Source organism: Camelina sativa, chromosome 9 (assembly GCF_000633955.1).
Source record: "Camelina sativa cultivar DH55 chromosome 9, Cs, whole genome shotgun sequence".
NCBI lineage: Eukaryota > Viridiplantae > Streptophyta > Magnoliopsida > Brassicales > Brassicaceae > Camelina > Camelina sativa.
The window spans coordinates 386363-398767 of record NC_025693.1 but is presented as its reverse complement, the minus strand read 5'-3'; the positions used below and the strand labels follow the sequence as shown (position 1 = coordinate 398767).

The window sequence follows — 12405 nt, the reverse complement described above, 5'->3', positions numbered from 1 at the left end:
TGAAAGGAGAATGAACAAACACGGTGATAGGAGACCTGAAGATTGGGTAATTTCGTTTTTGCTAAAGTCAAAAGGCTTCCATGCTTGGCCTGCTAAGGTATGTGTCTTCATCACCATCTCTTTTGGAGATACAATTACATGTTCTAGTATAGTTCTGATGAAGCACATGACCGAGATGTTATCAATTTCGGGTTTTGGAGGTTTTTGTGACAGAACAACCTTGAACAACAACACAGTCAATGCCATAATTGATTGGATAGGAAACTGTAATATCAATAATGAAACGCTTCTATATGTGCCTTGTGGTGTGTATTTGACTCAGAGCTTCAATCATTGATATTGGTAACTCCTGCTCAAGATTCAAAACATTATACATTGATTACATTTGGGGTTTACGTTTGGATGTGATATTTTACAACTGTTTTATGAAAATAATTGTTTTGATTATTGTAGAGTTTGGTGATCTCGTTCTTGCTAAAGTCAAAGGCGTGCTAATGTATCTATCTCTCTCTCTCGGTTTAATTCATGATCATGTTTTATTTTTTTCTAGGGTGGTCTTGCACATACTGTTGTTTATTAGTATATTCTGCTCTGTTTCGTTTTCACGTATGCTTTTAGATATATAGTTCTTATTTTCATCTTATGAAAATTCAGGAAGGGGTTCTTGAACTTCAAAATGAACTTCATAAAAAGTTTGGAATTCAGGATGAACATAAGGATTGATAATCAGAGAACAATAAATATTTTTTTTTGGCTTCATGGTTTTTTTCGTTTGTTGTATGTTGGTCTTTAGTTTGCTACTAGTTTTAGGACTGAGTAAACATCTTCATGATTTCTCAATTCTTGACCGTTTTTCATAATGTTGTTGCTAACTTACATGTTTTGTTTTTCGAACAAATGATAGTTCAGCTCTTGCATCATATTGCTCATATGAATGAGTTACTAGTAAAGCACTCGAAGTAAGGGCGAGCGGTACTCAGAAGATACAAGATTGAAGGCTTCAATTGACATTTACAAGGAATTGGTGCATAATGAGTATGAAGTATTTACAGTTTGATTCTTTGTATTCACATGATGTATATTTATTTATTATTAGGATTTTGGATGGGTTTCACCATAAAACTTGTTTTAAAACATATTTGTGAAGGTTTTGTATTGAAGATTGGGATATTTTCCTAGGTAGCTATGTTTTCACTGGTAAACATATAAGAAGGTCTGAATCAAACATTCAGGAAGGATTCTCAGATATTTAGGAATGATTTCTTGTTTTAGGAATGATTTCTCGAATTTCAGGAAAGCTTTCATGAAGGAAACACAAGTTATACACATGTCCTCACAAAAAGTCGGAACCTTACTAGAGCGTGTAACTAGTAAGTCAAGATTTTCATTCCAATATAACATAAAAATGTATATGAAACACATCCTTGGGGAAAACATAAAAAGAGATTTGATAGAACTAATTTGGGAGGCCTTACTTCGAATTGATCCATATGAATGGTTTAATGTTCTTGAAATGATTTGATATGAGTGTTGTGAGAAATATTCTTATTATTTACCTTCAGTTTATGTGAGATGTCAGTTTAATAGTAAGTTAGGAAGAACTCCTTGAAAGTTTGGAATGCCTTCCTAAAGTTAGAACATTGGTGGATTTGTGATACATTACTCCTTACTAATGGAGCAACTAGGACAAAACATAAATAAAGAGATTTAAAATCACATTTCCTTAAGTTAAAGAAAGATTTCATAACATTTAGGAAGAAGACCTTGAAGTTCATGAATGTCTTCCTAAATGTCTGAAAGCAGATCCAATTCTAAGTTAAGCGAACTAAGACCCATATCCAATTCGTGTTCCATCTCTGCAGCTCAATTCACCGTCGCGTTCAGCTTTTTCTCTGTACTAAGCTTTCGTCCATCATTTTCCAAATTGAGCCGTCAAAGTTTCAATCTTCTCATACACATCTCCCAACGAAGCTGCTTCTAACTCCTCTTGTGAAACATATGCAATCGGTGACAATGAATCTTATACCATCTTGAATCCAGCGAGAGAAATGTTGAAAAGAGTAATAGTAGTAATAACAAACCATATCTCCACAATCGATACACATAGTAGTAATAACAAACCATCTTCTCTACAAACGCTAATCCAACTATGTCCCCCAACGATTTTACTTTGAGACATCAAGATCTTTGGTTCCAATATTACAACTCATAAGAGAGAGATTCCAGACATTTAGCCATTTGATATAGGTGATGGATGTACAAAAAGAGTAGGATAATAAAACTCACACATTGGTATCATCAAACAGGGAATGATCCCAGAACCCTTTAACCAACCTGAAAAAATATTCTGCAGAACTGCAGGATGATGATATAGGACAGAGCATACTACCATGCGTGATCTGAGCATGGTTCAAACAATTAAATCAACAAACAAAATTATTCAGGAAAGATTGAATTATATTTAGGAAGAATCTTTTAAAATTCATGATGGCTTTCATAAAAAAAATTATTCAGGAATGATTAAATGATGTTTAGGAAGGATCCTTTTAAATTCAGGAAAGTTTTCCTAAAACATCATGAGCATCTCTGCTGCATCTTGAACGTGCAGATAGTCAGATACAACTCTATGACATGGCTTCAGCTGTGCATTGCCCAACCCACAAAATCAACAAAATCAATCTAAACACACATTAACATGAAAACAGATTCAAACAATTATTTACCAAAGCTTTTTACTTGTTCCCGTAAGAGGAATCAAATCATCCACATTGAATTTAACTCTCATCTCAGCAAACTACATCAACGGCAGCAAGTCTAAAGCTCCTCACTGTTACAAAGCACACCATCACTGTCCATATCAAACAGAACCGCCGATACTTTCCCCCAATCATCCACCGTAATTGTACTCAGAAGATTCTCTGCCGCCGTGTTCACTATTGTAGATGACAGAAGTGCCGTATAAATTAAAAACTCTGATCTTCGAGAATCTGGTAAATGAAGATGCTATTGATGTGGATTATTATTGGATTGGTTTCAGTTGATCGATTTGTCACTTAATTGAAAAGATATGAAGATCTCAGTTTAGAATCTTCGAGCTTTGAGAACTAAAATCGTGAAGTTGATTTTAGAGAAAAAAAATTGTTAAATAATAATCTTAATATACAAATGCTAGTTTTGGGAAATTTGATCATGTGTGCTAGATTTGAAAGAAAAACTTAAAAATGTGCTATTCTAGGGTATTTCTCATAAAATAATGTTTCAAATACAACAAATAAATAATATAAAACTGTAATATACCTCAAAAATAGAATATTATAATATATAAAATAATTAGTATTCGAAAAATATATATAGATTTACAAAACTTTTAAAAATAAATATTATCTCAAACAAAATATATATTTTTTAAATATAACATTAACTTTTGTTATTCTATTATATATTTTTTTAAAATGTTGATCCGTGCTTTAAGCACGGAGTATTGCCTAGTAAGGCTATAAGCTGCGTGACTTGATGCGAATCATACGATACAATATGAAGTAAGTATTATTATGTGCAATGGTTTAAAGCTTAACCACGATGTTAACCACAATGATACCCGTGAACAATTTTAGATTTAGTTCGGTTTGGTTAAAAAACGTGGACCCTGTCGTGGATTTGATTGTTGATTACACAAAGAAGAGTGTATCGTCGTCTACTCTCTTTTTGCAATACGAAAACGACAAACATTCCCCGACTGATATCCATAACCAAATTTTTTTACACATCAATATATTTGAAAAGTTTTGTTTCTTACACTAAGGTAGGTAGACAAACAAAGAGTAAAAAAAAAATCAGATTCTTTATGCATATGGAAACATTGATTAGGTACAATGCAACATTAGTCAGAAGAAATGAACACCATAGATATTCTTGCTCTGCTCGAGCTCGACGATGTAACACGCAGTTTATTGGAGGCAGACGAGAGAGCAAGAAACAGCTTTGTAGAATGAGAGATTATGTGACACGGACGATAAGAGCCCAAACGGGGTAGACCAAAAGAAGGATGATCCCTAAAGTGTTTGACACTCCACGGGGCTGTGTGAACGAATTCCTGAACCCACCCGATGCTCGGATATGTTCTTGAAGAAGGTAACAGCCGATGAAAAGGTTGATGACAGTACCAATCCAAGTTCCACGTATATGGTGAACAAGGAAGTGTGGAGAAACTACTAGCAGAAGGATCAAAGAACCCGGCATCTCAAGCCAATCTGCCAATTTCAACAACCACAAACAAAACAAAAAAAAGTGTGAGACTTGAGATTTGTTTCAGCAATTAAGAAGGCACAACAACAAGACATATATGAAGAATTAATCACCAGGGAAATGCTTAGGGAAGAAAAGTCTGAGTACAACTGCAACGAAAGCAATCCATTTCCCAACATCTCCACTGATAATAACATCACACCACATGAACACTTTCAATTAAACCAATTCAATTTTTATAGATTATTTTTGTGCTCAACCTGCAATTGTTTCTTGTTTGTTGTTACCTGAGAAAGTTAAAAATGACACTAGGAAGGCTAAGGAAGATGTATGGTATTAAGAGTGATGTAAGCATCTTCGTTTTCCAATTAGTACGATCCAATATCAACAAGTATCTGCATCGAATATCACATAAACAAAAACGTTAAAGGAAACATGGAATAACCAAAAGTTACTGTAAATTGCAGCAGAAGTAAGACAAAAATAAGCCCTTTTCCAAGTCTGTGGTCAATTTCATAGTTTGAACCAATCAGAGAAACTAGAAACACTAGGATTACAGGAAATGTCAATAAGTTAACAGAAATTGAGCCAATTTAATCACACTTTTTAACAGTGGTAACATTCAGATTACTGCAAACTACGATCAATTTCATAGTTTGAAGAACCAATCAGAGATACTAGAAACAGTGGTATTACTGCAAATGTCCACAAATTAACAGAGAAATTAAGCCAAAGTTAGTCATTTTTGAATTGAGCTAACAGTAAGATTGAATTTTTCTTGGTTTACTGTTTCAATAACAGAGTAACAAATCAGGTTGAATGATCATCAATCAGAGATTTTTACTTGCATAATCATTAACTACTGATCTCGAATTGACCCCACAAAAAAAAAAGCAGCTTTTTTCGATTTCAACATGTAAACAAGTCACAAAAATTAACCAAGTCATCATCGACTTGTCGAAGAACCCCCAGGAAAAAAAAAAGTCAGAGAAGAATGACGAATTGAGTAAAAAGTAGAAAAGTTTACATGGCAGAGAAGGAAGCGGTGAATTTGAGAAAAGAAACACCGAAGGCTAATCCACCACCGAGCTCATAAACATCGGTAAACAGTTTCTTCGCAGCGATCTTGAGTTCCTCTACGTCGGAATTGACCAGTGACAACGTATCCACGTCGTCGGTCTTCATCGCCAGGTAATCCACACGCCCCATTAATTCGTTGTTCTTCCTCTTTCCTCCCTCACACAGCCCGAACCAAATCGATCTTCGTCGTTTCGAATCACACAGCTATCTCTCTCTCTCTCTCAGATCGTCGTCTTCTGCTTTTTTTTTCTTTGTCCCAATTTGTTTTTTTAGTTTTTGGTTCTCTATTCAATCGTTCCTGGTTTATCGCCGTAAACCGATATGATTCATGACGTGTAATTTTCTGATTGAATAATAAAGTTATTAGGGGAAGAGAATATTAAAACCGCCATGTGTCAGTTTTATTCGGTTTGACCCCTAGTCCCTAGTCCTTTGATTTTGCGCGTTTTTTCAGCATCTTTAAATTGTTTTTTTTTTTTTATTGGTTAGACAAGCTCAACCAATTTTATGTACTCGGGAAAAACTCAATTAAATAAATCAACTAACTGCAATTGCAACACTATGAAACATCCTACAAATTCATAAAAATCACATACATATATAGTGTAAAAGAATGTACTTTAATAGCTTCATTTAATCATCTTTTTAAGGATATGTTTTGTAGAACAACACAATTTTACGTACTAGCTTAAAGAACGTCGTGATCTTCGATCAACCATCGTTGCCTCATGTGAATCACAGACCTGTGTCGTAAATTTGCATCCCAACTTCTTCCCGAGTGACCAATTCCTCTCCCTATCGTTCTTCTCCTTCGATGAAGTTTCCTTGTCCAAGATCTTAGCGATGATTACTTTCTTCAAGAACGAGTACTCTCTTTCTAGCTGGTTCACTCGTGTCCTCATCGTATCCATATCCAAACGAAGCATCTCATTCTCCTTAACCGTCTTCTTCCATCTCCCAAACTCCACCACCTCTCCTTCTTCTTCCTCCGTCATTAATAACGTCCCGGTGATTACTTGTCGGAGCTGTAACTGCTCTAGAAACAAGACTTGTACGACGGCTCGTAGTGGCAAACGCTCGTTTTGTGCCGCGTGTGTGCATCCTTCAACAGTTAGTTTCCGGCAGTCCATTACACTACAAATCTTCTCCTTCTCTGCCTCCGATATCCACGGATGCGTCTATAATAAAAAGAACAAAAAACATTAACTTAAACATTAGGTGCTGTGGTGTAGTGGTTATCACGTTTGCCTTACACGCAAAAGGTCTCCAGTTCGATCCTGGGCAGCACCAATATTTTTATTTTTAGAAAGCTTTTTATAAATTAATCACCTTGAAGTATATATCAACGGCTCTGTAAAGCCCATCATCGTAAACCCGTGCTTGAACCGGAACCAAAACCGCCAGATTATAAAACTTCTCCGGTTTAAGATTACCGTCCGATGCAATCTCACCAAGAACTCCGTCCATCAGTTTCCCAACTACCTTCAACGACGTCACGGCGTCGTTTTCGAGATAACGACGTAGGAGTCTCTCCACAAGATCAATATCGTATAACGTGTCGTTGAGATACGAGTAACTCGGGATGAGCAGATCATCAAGTGTAGCTTTTTCAAGATTCGTTCCGATCTTTTTCTCCAGCAAGTCTCTGCAATTCTCGGAGGTGTTGAGGATGATCGCAGATCGTAATATTCCGAAGAGAGATCTCGTTGTTGCTTTGGAGGAGATGTCTAACGGAAGAAGATCTGAGATTATAGTCTCTAATAACTCTCTTTGTTGATTCTCGGAAGCTATGGTGGCAGAGGAAGAAGATGAACGGGAGACTCCGGGAATTTGTTTCTTCACGTAAGAAATTAAAGATTTCTCTATGATCTCATGACTCAGATCTCTCGATCTCAGAGCTAAGATCACTCGTCTAAAGATCGGAAAACTCAGTTCCGTCAAATCTTGGAACCAAAGCTCTGTTTTCGATTCTTTGCTCTGTTTTTTCCCATCAACGGCGAAGATACCTCCGTTGTTTATTGGCCAACCGAGCAAAAACGACGACGGATCGGTTGAGGAAGCTTTGAAGACGATGGAGTCTATACACTGTTCCGTTAAACCGAGTGATTCAGCTAGAGACGAGACTGATTCGCAAGATTTCAACGCTTTGATGGATTCTCGTACGTTAGTGAAAACGTACTGTGAGAGAAACCTCTCTGTTTTCGAAATTAGATTCTCCGATGAGTACTCTTCCGTCATTTCGAGATACTCGGCGGCGCAACGTAGTGGAGCCGCCGTGGAAACAGAGATGTCGACCTTGAAACCGTAGCTTATCTTTACCACTGTCTCGAAAATCTCTGAACCTCCCGGAAAATTCTCGAGCTTTATGCGAGGATCAACTTCACTCTGTTCTGTACTCTGTTCTTGCTCTGTTATTAGCTGGTGAAGTTTTCTGCTTTTTGACATCAGAGGAAACTGAAGAAAAAAAAACAATATCAGTTTTGGTTTTATGATAACTTTTTAATAAGGAAGAGACAAAGATGAATCTTGTGAGACCTTATGAAGATGAAATGTTATATCATCAACTTCGATTTCGATGTCACTTGGTAAGCCTGTGGTGCAAAAGAACCTGCACCAAGAGAACCGTGTTATCAGTATTTGAAACATAGAAACATGTCTTTGTTTACACTAAATGAGTTGTTTTGTTCTTCTTCTTTACCATGCTTGCTTCTTGGAGTTTGCCATTAGAGAAACTCACAGAAGAATGAAAAAAAAAAAGAAGAAGCAAAATCTCTCGATGGAAGTGGAACTGTGGAAGCAATTGTGGAAATGTTATATTGGGGTTTTGAGTAAAGTGAATCGAGTTTTTTTTCTGGTGATCAATTCTTTTAAGCTTAGTAATAAATATTTCTGTCTTTTGCTTTTTATAAAAGGAATTGATTGTTTAATATTTTGGATGCAGAACAGCCAGAATCTCAAGAAATTGGGCATTGAAAAGAGGCAAAGTCGCACTCATTCCTTAATCTTAATACTAAAACTTCCATCCAAGTTTTGCTTTTTCTAACTTATAGTTGTGAATGCATAATGATTCTAACTAATCTTTGGTTAAGAGTATATAAAAGAAAAGTATTTTTAAAAATCTTCAACCAATTATGGTTTTAATGCGGATAGCAAAGATACGGTGGCCCAAAAAATTTATTACTATTTTTTTGTATGTGTATAGTATAATGATGATGTAAATTGCCTTCAATCATGCTTTGAAAATTCGTTGGAACACAACAATAATATCATTTAAGATATGTATGAATGTATCAATGTCAATCATGCTATCAAATTCAAAGTCATTCATTTCTTTCTTCTTTTTATCAAAACCCTATCCTAGTCTCCATGCATGTTACAATTTGAGTCACTTGTTAGATGAAAAAATTATTTGCAGAGTTAAACAACTAACCATTGATTAAAAAATCAAACTAACTCGTTGAGTAGATTAATATAAGACATGTCCACAGAATCAAACAGTCAACTGAATGTTTTACCCCAACTACCAAAGTAGCCTCAAGATATAAACAAAAAAAAGACAACAGGACAGGGGGATCTGTGTAACTAATGCAGACAGGACATTGATATTTATGTCAGAATCTTAATATCTATGGTTTTGTAAGAGTTTGTCTCTTACGTTGCCTGTTTTGATAAACTTTTACAAAGAAGTCTGCACAACATCAAGATTGGTCCATTATTAACCACACTATATTGGCTTCAGTAGTGATTAATTGCACAATTCTAGCAACTAGCCTTTGGGGATTAGATTCATATTTAAGTTATAGATTACAAGAAAATGACAGATAAACATGGATGATAGTCATGTAAACCCACCCAAAAGAGCAGATTTATATAGCCTATAAACTATTCTCATACAATCATCACCTGATCGAACCATCTAATCGCAATTTCTTTTCTAGTTGTGCAGGTAATTTCAAACTGCAGTCACCTTAACAAAAGCTTCTGTATCATTATCAAGTAGTATACAACACTCGAACAACGTAAAATGTGTATTCTGAAATTAAAGAGCGGTCTCTAAGGCATTATAGAACCCAGGATATGAAGCCTGTACAAGAGAGTAGAAGTTAAATGATCTGATCATATCTCATCGGAGTAGATACACTCATCCACAAGCTGACGGAGATTAGGATTCTCCATTGCAGCAGCCACCCTTTCTTTATCATTCAGTTGCTTATTCACTGCAATATAAAAAATGACGCCAATGAGTATCAACGTTCAGAGCAAAAGAGATCTTCGTCAAATACTACTAAACCAAGGACAAGAGCCAAGTTTATATAGTTTCCACACACATCATCCATTCTATTTGCAAGTTCTACATTTGTATGTTCTATAGAAAACATATCAAAGAGACGGTCTAGTAAGATAGACTTCCTCACCTGAATCTTCATCAGCGTGAGAACCAGGAGACACTAGGATATCAACCTACACATGAGTAAAACAAACACAGAAGCAATCAAACATATATAACAAGAGACCTTTTGAGAATTTGTCTTAATCAGAAAAAAAGAAGAGTGAAAGAGCTTTTTGAAAGCATAGAAGACCTTATAATGAAGTGGCAAACATTCTTTAAGCTTAGCTCTCAGACAAAGACCAATTATAGTTGCCATACTACAATGCTGAACCGTCGGTGTAAACTTAATCCTGAGTTAACATCACAAATACCCACAACACAAAATGATCACCTAAAAGCAAAAAAACTAGACCTCCACAACATTTGGATTCAATTCCTATGACAAATCCATGAAAAAAATTGAAAACTTCTTCTGATCATATCTAAAAATCGATATGAGGATGAAGTTTACATAGTAGTAACTCACAAGATGCGATCGAGCTGGTCATCGACAGTAACAGATTCTTCAGAGAGAACACTTAGCTGCTCCAAGGTATAAGGGTGTTCTGGATCTCTTATATCTCTTACATACTTTGTCCATATTCGTCAAAGATTACCCAAAATATGCATAAAACTTTAAAAAGAAAAAACCCCAAAACAAAATTGAACTAAACCAAAACTCAAGATAGTAAAAAAAAGGATATCATAGATGTCAAGAGGATCAACACCATCATCTCTATACTGATCTGGTTGTGTACGAACGAGCCGTTCCTTCTTAGCTTGCACAACTGGATTCGCGTTTATCAGTCCCAGAGTCATCTTCTTCTTCTCTCTATTCCTCAACCTTGCTTCTCTGTACGGACACGACCTAATTGATTTAATTAATTAATAGTACTAGTGCTCTGCTTACAAAACGTCACGGGTTCGAAGCTCCAATATGTGTTAAAGAGTAGACATATTTAAATTTTCTTGTGATTTGATCCACAAAAGTATTTCCATTTCCATTATTTAACAAACAAAAGAAGAATCTTTTACACTGCTAAAGGTTTGATTTTTCGGTGCAAAACGGTAAACCACAACTCCGATTCTAGAACCTTCTTGAGGATCATCACAGTGTATAACATCGACATCGAAGAGCTTCCGAGCTTTCTTGAAAAAGATCGATTCTTTCTTCCATCTCTTGAGGTGAGACATGAGGAACACTCTCTTGGAACCTTCTACTAAGAGAATAAAACGCAGCGTTTTCAGGAGTGGTTCATAAAGATGCTCGTGGTAAACCACGTCAGACGCTAAAACCAAGTCAACGTTTTGACCCAAAGCTTCCACGTCATCGATTTCACCCCAACGTAGAGACGCCACGTGGACTTTCCCACCAGATCTAGCCGCGGCTTCAGCGTTCGCGTCTGCGTTGAATCTGAGATTCTCGATCACGTTTGGGAGATCCGTCACCGTGACATTGGCACCAAGCGTCGCAGCCGCCGCGATTCCGACGATTCCGGTTCCAGATCCGAGCTCGACGATGTTAATCGGTGAAGAAGAAGAGTCTGGACCGTCGGATTTGAATTTCGATAAGGTGCGAGTGAGTGGGCTGGTGCTTGGGTCACGACGGTAGTTATCGAGAAGCGTAACGAGAGTTGTTGCAGGAAGCCAGAGCTTAAAGGAGATGCCTAACGACGGTAATTGCCGGATCATAACCGTTGATTCGATCGAATCGATCCGGTAATTCTGAAGCTCCGATTCACCGGAAGAGATAATTTCACCGTCGACTTCGTTTTCTCCGATTTGAAGCATTCTTCGTGTGGCAAAGTACGGCGGCGCTTCTCTCCACTCAGTACGAACTTTCAAATTCCGATTAAATTAGGTGCAATTGTCATAAATACCACTAAAATAGGTTTTTATTCCAAAAATACTATAATTTAGTTTTTTTTCCAAAACTATCACTAAAATGTATTTTTTTCCAAAAATACCACAAAATTGAAATAAAATTTTAATACTAAAAACTAATTCCTAAATTATAAATACTAAACTCTACTCCTAAAAACTAAACCCTAAAACTAAATTTGTCAACCTAAATATAAAAAAAAAAAATCTACATTCTTAAAATTCAGTTTTTTTGTGTTAGTGGTAATTTTGGAAAAAAAACTTTTGTGGTATTTTTGAAAAAAAAAAACTAAAATGTGGTATTTTAAAAAAAAAAACTTTTTTAGTGGTATTTAAAGGAATTTCTCTTAAATTCGGGCACTCGGATCTGATTACACGTGGAGGTTTATTATTTGTGATGTCGTCATCAAATTGAAATTGTAAAAGCCTCTAATCTAGACAGAGGGTCCTACTAGTGAATTGAATGAATACAGTATGTGAGATCGGAGTTTTTGAGAGTTTCAGAGAAAGAGAGACGGAGAAAGATGATAAAGGCAGTGATGATGATGAATACACAAGGCAAGCCACGGCTAGCTAAATTCTACAATTACATGGTGCGCTATGGTTGTTGAGATCAATTTTGTTTTCAAGTTTTGGTTTCTTCGATCAAATTGACCGATTTTGATTTGTCAAACTTGGGGTTATCAGCCTGTGGAGAAGCAGCAGGAGCTAATCCGCGGCGTGTTTTCAGGTTCTCGATCACCTCTGTATTTTCGATTTTCTAACAATTTCATCATCTCTATTACTAAGAGATCTAGGTTGAGAAGTGTCTTTTTTTTTTTTTTTTTTTT

At 36.1% G+C, this 12405-nt stretch overlaps 5 protein-coding genes and 1 non-coding gene across 6 annotated transcripts in view; 2 read left to right on the top strand and 4 right to left on the bottom strand.

The window, feature by feature from the left end:
- On the bottom strand, nucleotides 3741–5598 carry LOC104710062 (cold-regulated 413 plasma membrane protein 2). The gene is made up of 4 exons (XM_010426596.1): nucleotides 5273–5598; nucleotides 4533–4640; nucleotides 4359–4429; nucleotides 3741–4250 (listed from the first exon to the last, which is right to left on the bottom strand). The coding sequence occupies exons 1-4, from the start codon at nucleotides 5452–5454 to the stop codon at nucleotides 3997–3999; spliced, it is 615 nt and encodes a 204-aa protein (XP_010424898.1). The 5' UTR covers nucleotides 5455–5598; the 3' UTR covers nucleotides 3741–3996.
- On the bottom strand, nucleotides 5877–8480 carry LOC104710061 (BTB/POZ domain-containing protein At3g50840-like). The gene is made up of 4 exons (XM_010426595.2): nucleotides 8024–8480; nucleotides 7861–7933; nucleotides 6655–7779; nucleotides 5877–6503 (listed from the first exon to the last, which is right to left on the bottom strand). Exons 1-4 carry the CDS (start codon nucleotides 8047–8049, stop codon nucleotides 6009–6011), a joined length of 1719 nt encoding a protein of 572 aa, XP_010424897.1. The 5' UTR covers nucleotides 8050–8480; the 3' UTR covers nucleotides 5877–6008.
- TRNAV-UAC lies at nucleotides 6543–6615 on the top strand. Its single transcript has one exon. It is a non-coding gene; the product is annotated as a tRNA-Val (tRNA).
- LOC104710059 (protein AE7-like 1) lies at nucleotides 9230–11268 on the bottom strand. Its single transcript, XM_010426592.2, has 6 exons — nucleotides 10730–11268; nucleotides 10399–10547; nucleotides 10182–10287; nucleotides 9906–10005; nucleotides 9741–9786; nucleotides 9230–9542 (listed from the first exon to the last, which is right to left on the bottom strand). The coding sequence occupies exons 1-6, from the start codon at nucleotides 10822–10824 to the stop codon at nucleotides 9442–9444; spliced, it is 597 nt and encodes a 198-aa protein (XP_010424894.2). The 5' UTR covers nucleotides 10825–11268; the 3' UTR covers nucleotides 9230–9441.
- On the bottom strand, nucleotides 10939–11485 carry LOC109126324 (protein-lysine N-methyltransferase rrg1-like). Its single transcript, XM_019229822.1, has 2 exons — nucleotides 11060–11485; nucleotides 10939–10983 (listed from the first exon to the last, which is right to left on the bottom strand). The coding sequence occupies exons 1-2, from the start codon at nucleotides 11483–11485 to the stop codon at nucleotides 10939–10941; spliced, it is 471 nt and encodes a 156-aa protein (XP_019085367.1).
- The window catches only part of LOC104710058 (AP-3 complex subunit sigma-like), a 2428-nt gene continuing 2033 nt past the window's right edge, over nucleotides 12011–12405 (top strand). The window contains exons 1-2 of the mRNA XM_010426591.1: nucleotides 12011–12168; nucleotides 12263–12305. Of these exons, the coding sequence (XP_010424893.1) occupies nucleotides 12100–12168; nucleotides 12263–12305 (112 nt within the window). The 5' untranslated portion in view covers nucleotides 12011–12099. The remainder of the gene's footprint in view (nucleotides 12169–12262; nucleotides 12306–12405) is intronic.

What these genes read in the sequence shown, in the direction of transcription:
- LOC104710061 (XM_010426595.2), bottom strand. Translation starts at nt 8,049, where the DNA reads ATGGCAAACTCCAAGAAGCAAGCATG. An exon ending in AACTCCAAGAAGCAAGCATG is followed by an intron (nt 7,934 to 8,023) that starts GTAAAGAAGAAG and finishes CTCTTGGTGCAG; the next exon opens with GTTCTTTTGCACCACAGGCT. An exon ending in TAACATTTCATCTTCATAAG is followed by an intron (nt 7,780 to 7,860) that starts GTCTCACAAGAT and finishes TTTTTTCTTCAG; the next exon opens with TTTCCTCTGATGTCAAAAAG.
- LOC104710059 (XM_010426592.2), bottom strand. Translation starts at nt 10,824, where the DNA reads ATGTCGATGTTATACACTGTGATGATCCTCAAGAAGGTTCTAGAATCG. An exon ending in AAAATCAAACCTTTAGCAGT is followed by an intron (nt 10,548 to 10,729) that starts GTAAAAGATTCT and finishes GTGTCCGTACAG; the next exon opens with AGAAGCAAGGTTGAGGAATA. An exon ending in TGATCCTCTTGACATCTATG is followed by an intron (nt 10,288 to 10,398) that starts ATATCCTTTTTT and finishes GAATATGGACAA; the next exon opens with AGTATGTAAGAGATATAAGA.
- LOC109126324 (XM_019229822.1), bottom strand. Translation starts at nt 11,485, where the DNA reads ATGCTTCAAATCGGAGAAAACGAAGTCGACGGTGAAATTATCTCTTCC. An exon ending in CGGCTAGATCTGGTGGGAAA is followed by an intron (nt 10,984 to 11,059) that starts GTCCACGTGGCG and finishes ACTTGGTTTTAG; the next exon opens with CGTCTGACGTGGTTTACCAC.
- LOC104710062 (XM_010426596.1), bottom strand. Translation starts at nt 5,454, where the DNA reads ATGGGGCGTGTGGATTACCTGGCGATGAAGACCGACGACGTGGATACG. An exon ending in GTCATTTTTAACTTTCTCAG is followed by an intron (nt 4,430 to 4,532) that starts GTAACAACAAAC and finishes TGTTATTATCAG; the next exon opens with TGGAGATGTTGGGAAATGGA. An exon ending in CTTCCCTAAGCATTTCCCTG is followed by an intron (nt 4,251 to 4,358) that starts GTGATTAATTCT and finishes TGAAATTGGCAG; the next exon opens with ATTGGCTTGAGATGCCGGGT.